Source organism: Sorghum bicolor, chromosome 3 (genome assembly GCF_000003195.3).
Source record: "Sorghum bicolor cultivar BTx623 chromosome 3, Sorghum_bicolor_NCBIv3, whole genome shotgun sequence".
Lineage (NCBI taxonomy): Eukaryota > Viridiplantae > Streptophyta > Magnoliopsida > Poales > Poaceae > Sorghum > Sorghum bicolor.
This window is the reverse complement of record NC_012872.2, coordinates 2,601,415-2,619,864: the sequence shown is the minus strand read 5'-3', so window position 1 is coordinate 2,619,864 and position 18,450 is coordinate 2,601,415. Positions and strand designations below refer to the sequence as shown.

At 42.4% G+C, this 18,450-nt stretch overlaps 2 protein-coding genes across 3 annotated transcripts; both read right to left on the bottom strand.

Moving 5' to 3' along the window:
- Positions 68-7,859, bottom strand: LOC8080525 (casein kinase 1-like protein HD16). Of its 2 annotated transcripts, XM_021457277.1 has the most exons (17): positions 7,544-7,849; positions 7,374-7,503; positions 5,439-5,573; positions 5,281-5,354; positions 5,109-5,178; positions 4,888-4,943; positions 4,733-4,804; positions 4,551-4,645; positions 4,381-4,447; positions 4,162-4,291; positions 3,825-4,043; positions 3,171-3,313; positions 2,922-3,096; positions 2,591-2,681; positions 939-1,096; positions 571-759; positions 68-471 (listed from the first exon to the last, which is right to left on the bottom strand). In XM_021457277.1, exons 1-17 carry the CDS (start codon positions 7,621-7,623, stop codon positions 412-414), a joined length of 1,944 nt encoding a protein of 647 aa, XP_021312952.1. In that variant the 5' UTR covers positions 7,624-7,849; the 3' UTR covers positions 68-411. The 2 variants fall into 2 exon arrangements, with proteins under 2 accessions (XP_021312952.1, XP_002455001.1); XM_002454956.2 differs by having other exon boundaries at positions 69-471; positions 7,374-7,859.
- Positions 10,961-17,614, bottom strand: LOC8084335 (coatomer subunit alpha-3). Its single transcript, XM_021455907.1, has 4 exons — positions 17,148-17,614; positions 15,794-16,288; positions 12,019-14,975; positions 10,961-11,407 (listed from the first exon to the last, which is right to left on the bottom strand). Exons 1-3 carry the CDS (start codon positions 17,353-17,355, stop codon positions 12,022-12,024), a joined length of 3,657 nt encoding a protein of 1,218 aa, XP_021311582.1. The 5' UTR covers positions 17,356-17,614; the 3' UTR covers positions 10,961-11,407; positions 12,019-12,021.

The following is an 18,450-nucleotide window of genomic DNA, read 5'->3' as shown; positions in this document are numbered from 1 at the left end:
CCTATACCACTCAAGGTCATCGCAACAGCATGAACGGCAGTCTCAAAACGTTGGGGGAGCCCAGAGCAAACAATGAAACAACCTTGTAAAAATTCAGCTTTATATACATGGCAACGGTTCAGCAGGTACACTTCTACATTCTTTACAACATAACCTAATACTTTGGATAATTTATACACATCCCAACAACACAAAACAGACCAGAATGTTCTTTGCTCCATGGTATCGATTAGCGAAACACAGCAGACTTTGCTTTCTTTTTTTTTCATATATAGGTTACCTTTTGTTAGTTGCAGGTAAGTAGGTTAGCAGAGTTTTGAGCTTCAAAACACCCCATCTCATATCATAAAACCACCTGTCTTTGATATTAATATACCTCTCGGCAACCAAACCAAATCGAGAAAACAGGCTTTAGGACACCGATCTTCCATAACAGATGGAAGCTAGGTACAGGTTCTTGGACCATTTGTCCTGCAAATAGATTGATCAGGAGGTTGGAATAAATACAAAACCCCTTATCTGGAGCTCACAAAATTCACATCGAAAAAGGAGTGAGAAAGGTCAAGCTACCTTCACATGCTGGCTAGGAAAAGCAGATGTTCTCAGGGTCTCCTGTGTTTCATCAGTAGGCTTTCTCCTTGGTATGCTCAAGATAAAGGCCGCCTGGTCCCATGTGGCAGCTGTTGCCGTGATGCGATAGCCATTGTCCCAACGCATGTGGATGCCCTCACTCGGATATAAGAAATCAAGCTCCACTACCTACAAAAGAAATTGGTATGTTCAGTATTATGCTTCAGTAATGGAACCTTTGTAATTCTCAATTCGCATATTCATAGAATCTTAAATTCTTTCCAGATTAACTTCAGCAGATCTACCAGTCAATTTCATTCCACTGTAAGGTTGTGGACACTTAAGACCAAGGGCACAGTTACACATACCTGAGAAGTGAAACCAGCATTGCGGGACATGACAACTGCCCATCGGCTTCCAGCTGTTGCCATAGCAGTGACATAGAAGCCCTCCTTCCACTTTTTGTTTATCCATTTGAAGGGAAATGTATCGCTTACTTTGTAGGACTGCTGGGCATATTGTGTTCCTGGAGAATGGAGAACCAGAGTCATTACTTGTGTTTATTTATATACCAAATAGCAACAACAAATATCCAAGGGTTCCCATTCCCACTTTGGACAGCATCAAACCAAAACGCCGATATGCCTATTACAAATTCCTATAGCCTATCAGTTACCGTCAAGAAGGAAGGAGAAGAGGGTAAGAAGGAGATTGGCCCAGCCCACTAAACAGCCCATATACCTCTGTCGTTGCTTGACCTACCCGCGGTTCCCCAATTCACCATCGAGAGCCACCGCTACCCCCTCAGCCCCTCCCGTGCACAGTGCGCTCTCTCCATGCATTCGTGCCTCTTGGATATCCAGAAACGCATCTGACGCCCACAACTTCTCCCTGCCTCTTCCCTTCCCTTTCATCACTGCTCTGTGCTCTCAGATCGACTGCTGCTGCCGCCCCCTTCCAGATCGACCATACCACAGCTGACCAGAGGCTGAAAGTTCTTGGCCTTTGCTGGCCAGCACCCCAACCATTCTTGCACAGCAATGTTTTCTGATCGTCTCATTAATCACGACTAATCACGATTAATCATCCTTATCGGTACTTAGCACTCGATTAGGGCCTCCGATTTGATCAGAGCGATCAAAAACCTGATCGTCCGATTAATCGTCGATTAATCGCCCAATCAGGCCTCTTGGCCGATCAGAGCTAAATTGGCAGATGGACAGCTTTTGGCCTGAGCTATATTTATTTGGGCCAGGCCCATTATGGTTTCTCTTATATACCTCACCGCCACTCTCTCCTCAGTCCTCACTCCCAACTCCAGCCATCAGCTGTTGAGCTTGCTGCTCGTGCATTTGCTGAGCTGCTGAGCCTGCGTGCATCACACTCCCTCCTCCCTCCCTTCCAGTTCCAATCCAAGCAGCCCGCTGCTGCTTGCTGCTTCCTCCTCCCCCTTCTGCTGCAACTGCAACTGTATACATATATGATATAGTCCTGCTATATGCTGGCTGATTATATGGACGATTAGACCGATCAGAGGTCGATTAATCGTCCTAATCGGTACCAGACCGATTAGAAACGATAAGCCGATCAGAAAAGTTCTTCCCATCTTCTCCCTCCCTCTGTTTTTTTTCTTGGGTCATGGCGGCCAGGAAGCCCAGAATCCCAGCACGCCTCATCCCTTAGGCGACGCCTTGAAAGCCACGATCAGAAAACAAAGGTGTTAAAAAGTTGAGGGATGGATGTGTTGCCATATTTCTACACACTGGCGGAGCTTCATTGAGGTCAAAAGGGCCACGTCCCTCCCTAATTTTCCAAATTGCTTTGAAGTTTTATACTTAATCATGTTTAAACATTGCTAGAGCTATTTTAGCACTGGTGGCCCCCTCTAATATTTATGAGCCACTGTTTCTACAGGAGATTTGTGAGATGAATCTTGACACTAGATAATATGCAATGATTTTCCTGTCACCAAGTATGTTCTGCAGTTCAGGCATCAAGCTCAAACATTGACATTAATTACCTCTTGACATAATCACCAAAGAGCTTCCATTATTCGCACCAGCCAGTGCAGTGATATAGAAATTTCTCTCCCACTGCTCCATTATCCATTCCTAACACAGTACAAGCAAGTTAGAAACTGTAGCAACATAAAACACCACTATGCAAAAGACAACGAGACATCATTGAGGATGTATAATCAGTAAAGTGTTAACGTATAATCATAATCAGTGAACAGTAAATCTTTGAAGGTTTTTTCTCTCAAACAAGCAGGAGAGTTGCACATCATTATATTAACAAAAAAGCGGAAGAACCCTTACAGATCTTTGAAGTCGACAGAGATGATTGCTTACCTTGTGAAGAAAGTAATTAGAAAGTTCGTATACTTGAGATGTAAAACCAGTGCCAGCATCCATAATTAAAGCCCACAGATTCGAGCTGGAGGCAACTGAACTAATAAACAAGCCATCTTCGTTTCCCTTTTGAATATGCTGCAGCAATCTATTATCCGCTACATTGTAGTGGTACCTGATAAACAAATGTGGTAAGATAATGGAAAATTCATGTTACTGCCATTATGCGGATACATGCATCATGCAGACCTCTGTTTCATAGGTCGACGGGCATTGTAGACACTAATCCACTGAGTTGCCGGCATCCCCATTCTGATTTTTTTCTTAGGTTGCTCATCATCATTTTCGTCCACTATTAAGCGGCCTCTCTTCTGGCCTACCTGATATATTAGCTGGCAGAAATCCGAGCATAGTTATTAGGCAGATAACTTTCGTTACATGAATGCAAAAGGATATGATTTATAACATGCAATCGAAATTGAAAATGCGGGATAAACTATTGTACTTTTGCCAATTCACTATCTTTTCCACTGCATGACATGTTAGGCACCAAAAGGGATTGCTGTTTACTCTAAAAGGCAAATGCCGTCATACGGCCCATAATAACAATACTGTGTTGTCATCATCACATAAGCCATAGATAGTATTGCACTATGGACATGAGATCAAAATTGATTTTATATGTATGATATATCAGATTCCCCCTAATAAGGTCCTAAAGTTTAAATCACAGGATTATACCAATGTAGTGAACAGACAATAGGGATTCTTGACGAATAATGATTTTTAACATATATTGCTCTGTAGCTTATGGAATCATGAACTACTCAGCAGAGACTGCATGGCTGCAAGTCCTTAGAGCTAATGAACATAAAGAGATCACAGTTCAGAGGATCAATGTACCTTTTGAGCACCATCTGTGTTTATCGGTCTTATGTCTGGATTTGGGCCAACAATGCCATCAAAAAGAGAGATGCACTTCGCATAATTTGGTTCTTCATCAAATTTCAAGTTCACGACATACTCAACAAAATTCCGGAAAGGTTGCGGACAAATTCCACACAAAGACTCCGGAGATGTCGCCATCTTTTTCTTGCAGACAAGAAAACCTTTGTTCTCTCCCTAAATTGATTGAAGAGTGGAATAACATATAAAAAAATTATGAGTACTTAAATTAAAAACAAAAAAGTAGGAGTAACAATAAAGGTGACCAGAACATCAACTAAAGTACCAAACTAACCTGGTATCCTTGCCAAGGGAGGCGGCCACGGAGAAGAAAAATAAGCGTGTATGCGAGGGATTCAAGATCATCTCTCCTGCTCCCAGTCCTTCCCAAGTGGGCATGCACACTAGCATAGCGAACAGTTCCCCTGTTTATGAAACAAACATAGATATCAAAAGCATTGCAATGAAATAATGTGAGTGGTAAAGCACATCATACTAATATTTCCAACCGAACCTAAAAATATCAGGTCTCTGGTCATATTCAACGTGGTGCCCCGTACCAGCATCCTTCCATTTAGTTGCTGCGATAGTACAAAATAATATATTAAAAAGAAACAACATAAATATCTGACGCCAAATAGACGTAATACAAAAGTTGAATCCGATTACAAGTTTACAACTTACCCAATCCAAGGTCAACGAGAAAAAGCTTCTTCTCTTCTGGGGTACCAGGAGGACCAAGCAAAAAGTTCTCAGGCTTCACATCACCATGGACATACCTGTGTTATATACACATCTTATGGGTCCAGTTTTAAAACAACCATATAAGAAACAAAGTTTCATCTCAACAACAGAAAGCAAATCACCCTTTAGAGTGCATCTTTTCCAGTATGGAGATTGCCTCTATACCTATGCAAGCAACCATCTCAACAGACATCCTGTAAAAGACAAGATCGGGAATGATTCAAAAAGTCAAATAGAAACAGTAGAGTTGAATTGCAAAGAATGTGCAGATACCCACGAGTGGGAATTATTATTCCAAACATCCCATAGGCTTGGTCCCAACATATCCATAACCTACATGCAAACCAAATAGGATTAACAAGAATCAAGTTTGTTAAAAGTTATCAAGGAAAGAGGGCCAAAAGAAGATTTGCACCAATACCATCTGAGTATCCAATTCTATGTCACTATGTGCATAACTGTAGTGAAACAAATATAAGAAGGTTCATTGCCCAATACCATGATGTAAAACTCTCCCTGCTTTCCTTTGTAGTGTACTCGTGGGACACCATGGTTTCCACTGAGAGTGCTGCCAAAGGGACACATAAGACAAGTTAAATGTACCCCAAGAAATAACTAGAACCATAAAGGATTACACAGATCGAAAGGACATTAACAACTCAGTACTTACTTGTAAACTTGCCACTCATAAGGAGCTCCATAGTTGCAACCTTTGCTGGTTTGATGTTCAAATTTCAGTGCAACCTGACAAATATAGAAGCATGAAAATTGATGGAACTACGCTTGTCCAGTTCCAACACTACGAAGCATTTATGGAGATATAATGACCTCTAAAGCATTTGAACCAGGGTTACGGTCACTGAGACGAGGAGCTGAAATACGTCGACCAACATATACTTGTCCAAATCCTCCCTTTCCAAGCTTCCTTTCAAGTCTATAGGTTGGTGAATTCCCAATTTGTACCTGTTTCAAGCACGTGTGTGAGCATCCAGAGCAAATGAGCAGATAGCAGAACAAATCATGCAGCCACAAACAAAACACACCAATAACTGAATAATCTACCCCAAATTCAAATCCAGGTAACATTATATAGCATGATGCAATATCTAATGAATATGTACATGTAAACAATTGAGAATATCTTAGATTGATCATCGGAATCCTACTAATATATTTAATCGGTGCCTACAAGAACTGCTGCAGTGTGCCTCGCACGCACACAATAAACTCATTTAGCCCAGCATGATGTCTGGTTTGAAATGCAGTAATTTCAAAGGATGGTATATTTCTGGCACGAATCAAAAGAAAATCCACTGAGAACAGGGTGAAAGAATCACAACAGCAGAGCACCCAATTCAAGGGCTACTACCTGTCTACCTCTGAAAATGAGGATTGGTAAATGTAACAAAGATCCAGATCCATCACAGAACAAGGCAGAGGAAACAGCATTTGAGACTGGGGAACCAAGTCTCCTAAAACATGTGCAAATTGCTTATATATTGTGATAGTAGTGTACAGTAACAAAATTTCAGAAGCTTATCCTGCAAACAATATGATCCCAACACATAGCCATTTCTCTGTTCTTGTTTTACAAAATGTTAAATCAATCAATGCCAAATGGCATGTGGAAACATACATTATTGATGTTGCATAAATAAAACTATAAATGCTGCTAACATCGGCGTGCATGGCAATCTAGAATGTTCATTTAACCACTCTAGTTTTACAGACTACAGAGCTGTGTGAGGCCCAGCTAGACATAGAAGAAAGAGCGCAAAGAAACAAAAATCAAAAAGATAAATGATCAAATTTCACTCACTACCAACACCTATACAGCAGGATCAGCACATCTGACGGGCATGGCCATTCAGCCATGCCTGTACGGCATGGAAAAGGTTCTGAAACTACAAAGAATAAGGAACATTTATTTTTGGGACCTTACTATCCACCAAAGTCCACTAGTTAATAACCAATCTTCTCCTTCAGAGTCATGATCAATGGTAAACTCCACAGTCCATATATGTCCATAGAAAGCGGCGAGCGGACGCTATTAAAATAATGACATATTGGGACATGATGAAGCAGAATTCGCGCCACTCAAGACAAACTAAAAGAAACAAGCAGCGACAAAAAGGTCCGTGTGTCATACATATCCACTTCCAAAATAACGGATTCATTAAATTCCATCCGGATGAGTAACGTCTCCCACAACTACTGCAATTGGATCCGCATGAGTAACGTCTCCCACAACTACTGCAATTGGATCCGCATGAGTAACGTCTCCCACAACTACTGCAATTGGCTAGACACCAGATATAGCGACACGTAGCCACTTCAAAATTCCGCGCCAAATCCAGCAGTTCAAATTGCAATTCTCATGAGACACCATAGCTCAACAGTCAGATCTCTAGGGAAGTTTAGAAACTAGAATCCTACCCTAGCTTCAGAATTGTCCCATCTAGGACAAAACCAGTTGGAGAGATTGTACATATATACATTTGTTGTCTTCCCAACTATGTTTGCTTCCCTTTTAGGTTCTCAAAACTTCTCATAGGTGCTAATTTGCGTAGCAACAACCACTAACGAACTCATTGTGCAACAAACATACCATCTCACCATATTTGGGTTATCAATCGAACCGAATCCGGCCGCAGTTCACAGTCGTCAGCGTTTAATCAAGCAACAGAACACTAAGGGGCCCGAAAAATCCATAATAAGCATCTAAACTACGAAGGGAGAGATCAGGAGGCATCTGGAGCTTACCGTATGGGGCAACGGTGGAGCAGCCCCGTCGTCGCCTCCGGCCGCGGCGGCGCCCGGCCTGTCCCCGCTCCGGCCGCCGCTGTCGAACTCGTCCATCCCTTGGCCCCGCCCCCACCTCCCGCTGCTGTCGCTGCGACTGCTGCTGCTACTGCTACAGCACCAGACACCACGTGGTTCGCGGTCCGGCTACCGGATTCCGCTGCTGCCGCCCTCTACGGCCTCGGCGCGCGTAACCACGAGGCGCTGGCATCCGTCACGGACTCAGCCCCATGGCCGGCCCGCGTCCGGAGAGGAGATCGGGCCGGGCGGCGAGTGGATACCTGCAGAGACGCGGGCGCGCTGGGCTAGGGTTGGCTCCCGGCGGCAGATGAGGCGGTCGGCGGCAGGGCGGCGACGGGGACCGTGGTCGAGGACGAGAGCAAAGGAGGAGGCACGGCGCAGAGAGACAGCAGCACGGGGAATATAGAAAAAAAAAATAATTCTCGACTACTACTATTCCACGCGCTGTTTCGGGCTTTCTGTGATTCCGCCTGACCCAAGAGCTTACGTAGGTTGCAAGGTTTACGTCTTCTGGTAAGATTTACGCCTACAAAGTCCATGACTTGTCTTGAGTCGTCATCGTGCTTTCAATCTTTTTTATAATTTTTTAGTAGTATACGGATGGAGATAAAGTTACAGATACAGATAAAGATAGAAAAAATAGATATAGATATAGATTAGTCCAAAACAATATAAAAATACTTTCAAGTAAAAGACAATAAAATAACCCACAATTCTAGTTCTACTAGATGTTTTGGTTTTTTAGATACATTACTAATTATGTATTTAGATATAGTGGATATCTAAGTGCATAGCAAAATCTATATATCTAAAAAAAGCAAAATGTCTTATAATTGGAATGGAGAAAGTAATAGTTAGTATTATAATAATAGTGGTTTTAATAAACCTCTCCCATTAAAAGAGTACTATGATAATAATAACAACACAAGAGTGAACAAAAATACATGTCACGTTGGAAGGAGCTTGAGCTTCTCCATATTATGTGTTTGTGTGCGCGCGCCAACATATGAGTGCGAGAAAGAGGGAAGTTGTTTGTGTTCAAACTGGTAGTTGTTACACATAGGTAATTAGGTTGTAACCTAACAGAAAACTGTCTTAAAATGGCAAGCACTAGCCAGGAGTAAATAATCCCAAGCAATTTGGTCACAACGTCTTCAACGCCCTGTTGACAAAGCTAGCTAAGATGGAGGTAAGAGAAAAAAGAAAAAAAAATGTCCCACATGTAATTTTTTTTAATCGTAATAATAATCTGTTGGTTGAATTATTATAATTCAACCGATATCACAATATATTTCTATAATCTAAAGGTGACCCAAACAAATCTTTGGTTTCGTGTATGAATAATACATAGTTAACATCATAATATATTTCTTAGCTATGTAAATGTGCAATTGATTAAGCTAGACAAATATATTCCTAGACGTAGTTTTGATAATAGGCAGTTTCAAATACATATAAAGTTATGTAAATAACATTGGCAGTAGTAAACTTCTAAGGCTATACATAGGCAGCTTCAAATACCGGTAGTTCTTATGACTTTATCCATTGATGACATTATTTCAATTCGTTCATGAAATGACAACACAAGGCTTGTCCATAAGTTATTTGCCGAACATTTTTTTGCCTCACCCTTCAAATATAAGTTGTAGTATCTGAACTCACACCCTAAACTCATACCACACACACCCAACACACTCACACTCTAGAGCTTAAGCTAGATCGTCTACAACTTATATAGAGAGAGCTAAGAGAACACGGCTGAAACATATGACGATTGTGGCGCATCCATGTGATTGCGAGGCAACTGAAGCTATTCGAGGAAAACCCGGGTGAGCACGAGCTCGAGCGGCGCTCACGCTGCGTCATAACTAGCGACACGCCTGCCATCCGAGCAACGGCTCGGTCGTGTTTGCCGAACAAATTAGCAAAGGGATTCGACCGAACACTCATTTCAACTCTATATGTTACAAGAGGTTTCATATAGATTTTTCTAGCTCACTGATTTGGGCCTTGTTTAATTCCCGAAGGAAAAAATTTCGCGACACTGTAGCACTTTCGTTTGTTTGTGGTAATTATTGTCTAACTATAGACTAATTAGACTCAAAAGATTCGTCTCATCAATTTCGACCAAATGGTGCAATTAGTTTTATTTTCGTCTATATTTAATACTCCATGCATGCGTCTAAAAATTTGATGTGACGGAGAATCTTGAAAAAATTTGGGTTTTGGGGTGGAAGTAAACAAAGCCTTGACTTATGTGCAACGTTCAACTTAAGAACATGTTGAATATTGTTTTAACAGAATGACAGATATTGAAGAATCAGACTGGAACTAGCTAGATGTATGTGACAATTTCAAAGGGTGTGATTGTCTTGGGAAATGAGTGACGGGAAGCCAAGGGTGGTGAGTGTCGCCACAAATTCATTCAAATATATCTTTTAGTTGGCAGTACTTATTCTCACTTTCCGTCTTGTGAAAAATATTAGGAAATTTTAGAATGCATAAAGTAACCAAGCGCTTCAAAATGAGGATGTGGCACCACTAAGGATGAATCCTACGAGGATGAGCACACATGAAGCCCCAGTGCAAGAAATCCCCATTGATCTTGGTAATGTGGCTAGAGGAGGGACGATGAGGTTCATGATGCCATAAACGATGGAGTTTAGATTGAGGAGTTCACACTCCCCTTGCAAATACAAAGAAAGACCTCAGGTTGTCCTACAAAAAGCCAAGAAGCCCAAGTCTAGGACCTCACTTGTTATTGAAGAGTAAGTCGATCACAAAGGTAATTAACTGAACAAGCCATTTCTTATACTTCAAGGAAACAAGCTATGATTAAGGCTAAACAATGTATGGGTCGTGTTCTTGCTTGTGGTCCTCCATGAGCATACAATGCCATGAGTCATTGGTGAAGCAGGGCCAAAGAGATATTTTCATATGGTCCTTCCAACTAATGAATGAAATTACGCTGAAATGGTTCAAGAGGATGTGGAATGAGCAAATGGCAAGTATGGAAACTGAATTAATTAGAGTGTCATGTTGACTATTTTGACTTGTCATTTAGAACATTTCTAGTTGTTTCATCGATAGGTACTTGAAGTCACTTGGGTGCAACATTCGTTGTCTACTATCTTTGTCATATGTTGTATACAGTATACTATGCACTTACCTGCTGTCTATTCTCTACGTGGAATTATGCAGCACTTATCTGCTGTCTGTTCTGTTCTCTACGTGGAATTATGCTCTTATCCTTGAGGCGGTGGAACTATATCCATGTACCACATACCTGTGTGACTTGGCTTTGAAATAGACGCGTTTCATTGGCACAAAACCAGAAAAGCCACAGCCATTATAATATCTCAGCAATTGTTAATTCACCTATGCAAGAAATGGACAAATGGTATCGCATACTCGACGTCAATCAGTTAAAGCGACTAAATGAAATGCCAGCTGACAGGTCAGCAGTGGCACTGCAAAATGAAGCAAACCCACGAATGACTTGGCCATTATATTAACTGGACAAAACATATTGACATTCCAATTTGTTACCCACCAATTCAGTGATAAAAAGTTGTGTATCATTCACAAATTCAGTGTTAAAACACTAGTCCCAATCCTTGGTACAATCACTTCAATTTTAAAATGCCAACTTGAGTACAATCTACTGTGCAATATACTGAAATTGTAGAGATCAAGATGGCATATGCCATAAGAAAATTGGGTTCGGTGACCCAGCATTCACATCAGCTATCGTACATCAATAAGTATACAAAACATAGCTACGATAATTGAGTTGAGATAAGAACAAGATGAATTGATCCCCTCCAGACCAAAATTAGGAATGCCATGGAGGCTGAAGAGCTGAAGCGAAGATAAGTTTGGTGAATTGATTGATCCCCTCCAGATCGAGACATCCAAACATCATTGCAAGATGGTACTACTGAAGATGCGGACAGCAGGAGGTAAGCTAACATCTGCAATCAGCGTCAAAAAGTCATTCAACCGCATTCTCTCACCTAATGACAATTATTAAGCCAGGTAGTAGAAGAATCGAGCTTAACCAAACAGGGCTAGCAGACAATTTAAATATGCTGTCAATTAAGAAACTTTGCATTCATACTTCAAGGTAGTAAAAGAACATTGAAGAGATCTACTGCTTGCCACCTGATGTTCATCAACAAATTCTTTAAGTCCCAACAAAACAATGCAATGGTTCATCCAATATACATGAATTCGGTTACGTTTGCATCCATGCAATTACATAAAGTTTAATCTAGTATCACATAAAAGCCACGTATCAAGCAAAGATTATAAATTGAATGCAAGCCCAAGACAACCAAAGGGAATTCTGAAGTGTGAAAGGAACATCTCATACTCAGCATAACTTTCATGGGTCAATTAACAGTCCTTAAGCATATGGCAAGTGATAACAGCCGACTTTAGGCAAACAAAAACGAAAAAAGAACAATTCAGTAAAACCATTTATATATTTATTCCTTAAAATCACTGAACTTCCAGGTAAAATATATGATAGTCTTAGAACTAAAAGACAGTAGAAAGAATATAGGGAATATAGGAGACCTACCGTTTACTTCAGCTGCGTAGGGGAGCAGAGCAGACCTGAAGCATCTGCCCCAACTATGGCAAGCTCGCATATGGTACAAAGCTGCCCTTCGATGGAAGGAACAAACCGGGATCCACAATATGGGCAAGAAATATCCTTTTGGCCGCGGTAGATAGGAACATATGTAGCGCCACAAACAACAAATGGATTTCTGAAGTCATAGTTCAGTTGGTGAGAATCATCCTTATCCTGGCAAGCTTGCAGCACCTGTCGAGCCTTCCTTGCTTGGGCCTCTTGAGGGCTGTTCTCAAGAAGCATCCTTGCAAAGTGTTTCGCAGTAGCGTAGTTTTTCTGCTTGAAGCAAAGAGCCATGGCGCTTGCAAGCACAAGCCTCATATGAATTCTCTGAAGCTTGCAGTTTGTGAAGTAAGCAGCCAACTCCTGTTGGCGGGTCACATCATCCCTCAATTCCTTTCTCTTGAGTTCCATCTTCAGACCAAGAATATACTCCCTCACTATCTCGATTAATTCCTTCACTTCATCAACTTCTCTCCGTGAATCTACGACGATTACAGGGATGGTATGTAAGATGTTAAGGAACTGCCTCAGTGCTTCTGGGAACTTGCCCTCAGTTGTAGCTTTGTAGGCGGCCTTGAGTCTGTCTTCCATTTGTGAGAAACTGAAAATAAGTGCAGGAGGGCCTCTTACATTAGGACTTGCGGACTCGTTCCAACCTTTCTCTACAGCAACAGATATAACCGGAGCAGCAGCAAGTGCGCGGAGATATGAATGACTGCCCATATGCAGATCAAGAAACAAGGGCTTCAGCGGAGCAAAGTTCTTGATGCCCAACTGCCGGCTAAGCAACCTCATTGCTGTGTCAAAGTTCCCTGCAGCCGCATGCTCCCCAGCCAGAGAAGATTTTTGTGTCCAGATTTGGCTGACAGGGATGCCTGCTGTTGGAGCGACAAATACAGCAGAGCGAGCATTGCCAGCAGATTTTGGAGTCTCTGTATCAGGTGGAAGTTCCAGATCTTCCAAGTCCCAGCCACCTTCCTCACCATCCTCCTCATTTGGTTCACCCTCCTCCGCATCAAAATAATCACCACCATTTGCCACCACTTCACTTGCATCAACAATATCCAAGTCTTCATCACCCCAGTCAGCACCAGAAGCTTCATCATCTTCTTCAAGCTCTGCCCTTCCAGTAGCATCCAGTCCACCTTCGAAAATACCACGCATTACCCTCAGCAATGGCCAATCACCGCAGGCTGTGAGAGGTGCAGGGGGAATCAGTAGCGAGTGTGATTTTCCTTCAGGCAGACAAGGAACATTCTCGCCTAATTCAGCAGCAATCCTCTCAGCAATTTCAGTGAGCCCATGAGTGACAGCAAGAACATAAGCAAGAGGTAGCTGCCCAGCATTTTCCAAGATCTCAATTCTCTTCTTAGCATCCCCAAGATACAATGCATTGTGGAATTGTCCCATCAAATTATTATTTTGTCCAGCAATTTTGCACATGAAGCCCACCTTGTCCAAGTAACCAGTAATGAGATACAGAAAAGCAAGCCTCTCAAAATTTTTTGTTCGTTGGTATGCATATTCCACAATACCAACATTTCCTTGCCTCAGGGCCTCAATTCCCAACCTGTACCAGTGATCCTTGTCATCAATCTCCTTTGCAGAAGCAACTGCAATTTGAATGTTACCACTCTCAAGAGCTAAGTTAAATCTGGTTTTCTCATCCTTCACAAAGTGCAGAGCAACTTCCGGAAAACCTTTCTGTTGTAAATAAGAAATCACAGCCTGCCCACACAGCTGGGAGTTCTTAATCATACTCATAACATGATCATAGCGTTTTCTGAGAAGGGCTAGCTTAAAAATGTACTCTGATGCATCAACTGCAATCAGCTTGTTCTTTCCATCACGATCTAGGCAGAAAATGTTGTTCCCAATAACCCTTGTCACGTAAATAGGAACATCAAGGGTTTTTATGATCCCACTGTCTCCATTAGGAAGGCAGTACTTCATATGGTTCAGTGTAGTGTAGATGAACACACCATTCTCATCCCAGGCACCACTTTTCACACGGGTGGTCTCATGCAGTGTGCATTGATGGACAAGCTTCTTGCTAGCTATAACCACAGCATGCTTGCTCAGGAGTGCAACAGATTCCATATCACTGGACCAAACAACATATTTGACAGCAGGTGTCTGTAGCTCTCCGAGAACTAGCCTTTGCTGAAGATCAAAGATGGCCACCCGGTCTTCAGCCTTGCATAGCAAGTTACCTGTCCCAGCATAATATATTGCATCCGTCGCAATAGGAAGGGGGCTTTTCTTCATGATTTCATTCTTCAGATTCTTCACCAAAACTTGATTGCTACTCCTCTCAAGGACCGCAAACCTGTTGCGCGCCACAAAAACAGCAGAACCACCAGCTCCCTTCTTTGCCTCTTGCAAGTAATCAGACCTGCCAGCAGAATCCTTGGGAACAATGTAGAGTTCATATGAACCCCCATCAGCATCAGAGCAAATCAAGACAGCATTTTCGGTCGGACTATACGATAGTGTCCTGGGCGACTGGTTCAAGCTGACTGATCCAGGTCTTCTTATTGGAGCCAACTGAACTTCCTTCTGTGTGGAGTATTCAAAGAACCTGAGAAACCGATCCTTCACATAGAAAACTGTGTCACCACTAACACAGAAGGCTGGGCGTTCCCTCTCTAATTTGAACACAATCATGCCACTGTCATGACCAGCAGCAAGAAGGTTCATTTCAGGGTGAGCAGCAAGGATCCAGAAACGGTCATGTTCCCGCCTAAATGTCTGAATGCCAGTTCTCTTTGTGGCATCCCAGATGCGAATGCTTTTGTCTTCTGAGTTAGACACGATGATGTCTTGCTTCGCATGGAACAACACACAAGAAACATTATTCATGTGGCCCCTCAATGTATCAACTTCCCAAGCCTTGGTATCTGTCCATAAAGAGCAGATACAAATTATTGCATTTCAAATATTTCCTTTGTAAGAATGAATACAGTTTTTCTTTCATACATGTAAGGTACTAAAGAGCAGCAAAATTGTGTGCACTAAACTTCACCACCAAGAGCCATTTTACATGCGATGTTAAAATATAGGAAATCCAAATCCAAAGCATAAAAATTAGTGTCATGCCTCTTGTATTTACAAGAAAGATACATTATCCAGCAATATGCATACTAAGCATTAAGTGGTATAAAGTTCTGTAGATGCAGGATTTGCTGAACAGAATGGAAGAAAAGATCCATGATTAGAAAACATATATTACTAGGCAACGTATCATATGCAACCCAGCTTCGTGTGCAACCTATGCAACCACCAATTAAGGCCACAGGATCTAGATCTAACGTCTGAGGTTTTTTCACTTAAACCCCTCCACCCGTGGGTTTAAATCTAACTCGTGTGTGTCCAGATGGGAGGGTTTAAATGAAAAAAAACCTCAGACATTGGATCTAGATCCTGTGGCCTTAATTGGTGGTTGCATAGGTTGCACACGAAGCTGGGTTGCACAGGATATGTTCCCATATTACTATATCATGTAGAAGAATAAAAAACATACATACAACGTACTCCCTCTGTCGCAAAATAGTTGGCACTTTAGCTATGAATTTGGACAAATGTTTGTCCAGATTCATAGCTAAAGTGCCAACTATTTTGGGACTGAGGGAGTGCTTGAATAGTTATGGCTCAGCTACACAAAAGAATAGTACCAAAATCATGCAAAGTGCAGGCCATCTAGTGATAAGACTATTACCATTCATTCTCCATATCTTCACCTGCCGGTCATCCGCCCCAGAAACAATGAGAGGCAAACTGGGATGAAATGAGGCCCAGTTGACCCCACGGTCATGGCCTTCCAAGACATATTTGACTACAGCATCAATGCCTCCAAATAGATCCGTGTTCATCTGAGTGAGACGGAGGATGTCATCTGCAGGTGATGCTGACTTCTTCCTCAGGGCCCCAATATCCCAGACACGTACAGTCTGATCAAGCGAGGCCGATACAACCAGATCCTCTTTAGGATGGAAGGAGGCACACATGACATAGTGGTTATGCCCAGTTAGCACGGCCACACATGTGCGTGACTGCCAATTCCAGATCCGGATTGTCTGATCGTCGCTAGCACTTACGATCCATGGGCACTCATGGTGGAATTGCACAGTGCGAATGTAATCAAGGTGCCCATGAAGTGTGAAGAGGCAGCGTTGAGTCTTGTAGTTCCAGACCTTAATCTTATAATCATCACCTGCATTCCATCACAGCAACTAGGACCTTAGTAGATTCGTAAGTTCAATCGTGACATGTCAAAAAACCTAACTACATTGCCACCACAGTAAAGAGGAAGCTAACGCTCCAGAGTTGTACATGTTTAACCACACAGCCCTCATCTGAACTAGCTAGATTGCCACCACAGAGCAACTTCCCTAGTAGATGGAAAACAGAAACCTCACCGAAATCACATACAGCAAAAACCTCAAAACTGAGATCACATGCATTTTCTTCAGATGTACACAGCTCAAAATAGCATCAATCATTAATTCTAGATACACATTTTGTTTTAGAAAAAGAGGTTTCCCCTGCTTTATTGAGAATAAAGCATCTCAAAGCGTTTGCCCGCCACAGAAAACGACCTAAAGGTCCCCGAGTTCATTCTCAGAATTCTCATACAAAACACAAAACAGAATCAGAAGTCAGCTGAATCACAACGCTGGAGACTTCCAAAGGCCGAGATCCCAATGTTGGTGGACTTGATTGATTCCAACCGATTCAATGTAGCTGGGTTCTAGATACACATTTTATAGAAAAAACTGTTTCAACTGTCCTATGACAAGTGATTCGAACATTAACTTCACGTTAGGCTGAACGCGGGATCAAAATAAGTTGAACTGAGTCCAAAGATCCGGGTGTCATGATTGACATTGAAACTTAGGAATTTTATTAGGAATTAATATAGGTACTTGAAAAACATAACATCCGAAGCTGGAAAAGACACGCAGAAAAGACCGACCGACGATCTACGTGGTAAGATGAGGTGAAGTGACGATCCAGGTGAGGCGAAGGGACGATCCAGTGGACTGGAGCACCCAAGTGGAGAAGAGTAGTACCTCCGGACACGAAGAGCGGCTGCGTGGCGTGGAAGTGGACGCCTCTGACGGGCCCGTCGTGCTCGTCGAAGCGGTTGAGGAGGGTGCCCATGCGGTAGTCCCACATCTGGATGACGCCGCTGTGGAGGCTGGACAGGATCCATGGGCGGCGCGGGTGGAAGGCGAGGCCCTTGACCCGGTTGCTCTTGGTCTCGAACTTGGTGAGCATCTTCCTCCCTCGTCCGAGGAGGGAGACCTCCGCTCGCTCTCGGCAGCGGCGGCGGCCCTGGCGGGTGGGGGGGACGGTGGATCGGAGGAAGAGGCCGGACGAGGAAGCGGAGGGAGCGGAGATGAGATGGATCTCGCCCGCCCTCTCCCAGATGAGAATTGAGATCCCAGCGAAACTGCAGGTTGGTGCTGTGCAGCCGCACCAGACCAACTAGCGTAGCCTAGCGTAGCCTAGCCTAGCCTCCGATCTGAATGAGGTTTATTTGCTGCCGTCGGATCTGCGGAGACCGAACATCAGTCTCAACGAGTCTCTTGCTTAACCCTCTCAAGCACACCCGCAAGTCTGGGCTCTTGTTTCGGGTGCAAAAAGTTTTCGTTGAGCCTTGTTTAGTTCCAAAAATTTTTAGGAAATCGACATCATAGCACTTTCGTTTGTATTTGACAAATATTGTCTAATCATGAACTAATTAGTCTTAAGATTCGTCTCGTCAATTCCGACCAAACTGTGCAATTAGTTTTTATTTTCGTCTATATTTAATACTTCATGCATACATCTAAAGATTCGATGTGACATGAAATCTGAAAATTTTTGCAAAATATTTTGGTAACTAAACAAAGCCTTGATTGACGAAACACAATAGTACAGCATTTTCTCTTCCTTCCACGTCTTCTACGGCTTACAACCTAGACAGCTTCACTGCTAAGATAAATTTAGACCTTGATTAGATACACATATATTTATCTCAAGATTTGATTGAAATTAAAGTAAATTTCATTCCATTATACTCCAACACATATATCCAAACAAGGCCTTAAATTGAAAATAGTTCACCACTTATAATCTTATGCTCTTTGACCGCTAAGATAGTTTAAGAGCATGCTTGATTGCACACCACATCTTGCCAAGCCGTAAGTGCGGTGGTGCCACAGTTGAGGCGGCGAAAATTGGTGCCACAATCGTGATGAGAAAACTATAACTGATATGAACTGATTTTTTTTAATGGCGCGTTGAACTGTAGAATATAGATGATAATCAAATAGTAATTCATTTCTTTTCACGTTGTTTGTCGAAACTGTCAAGTGGCAAATGGTGGTG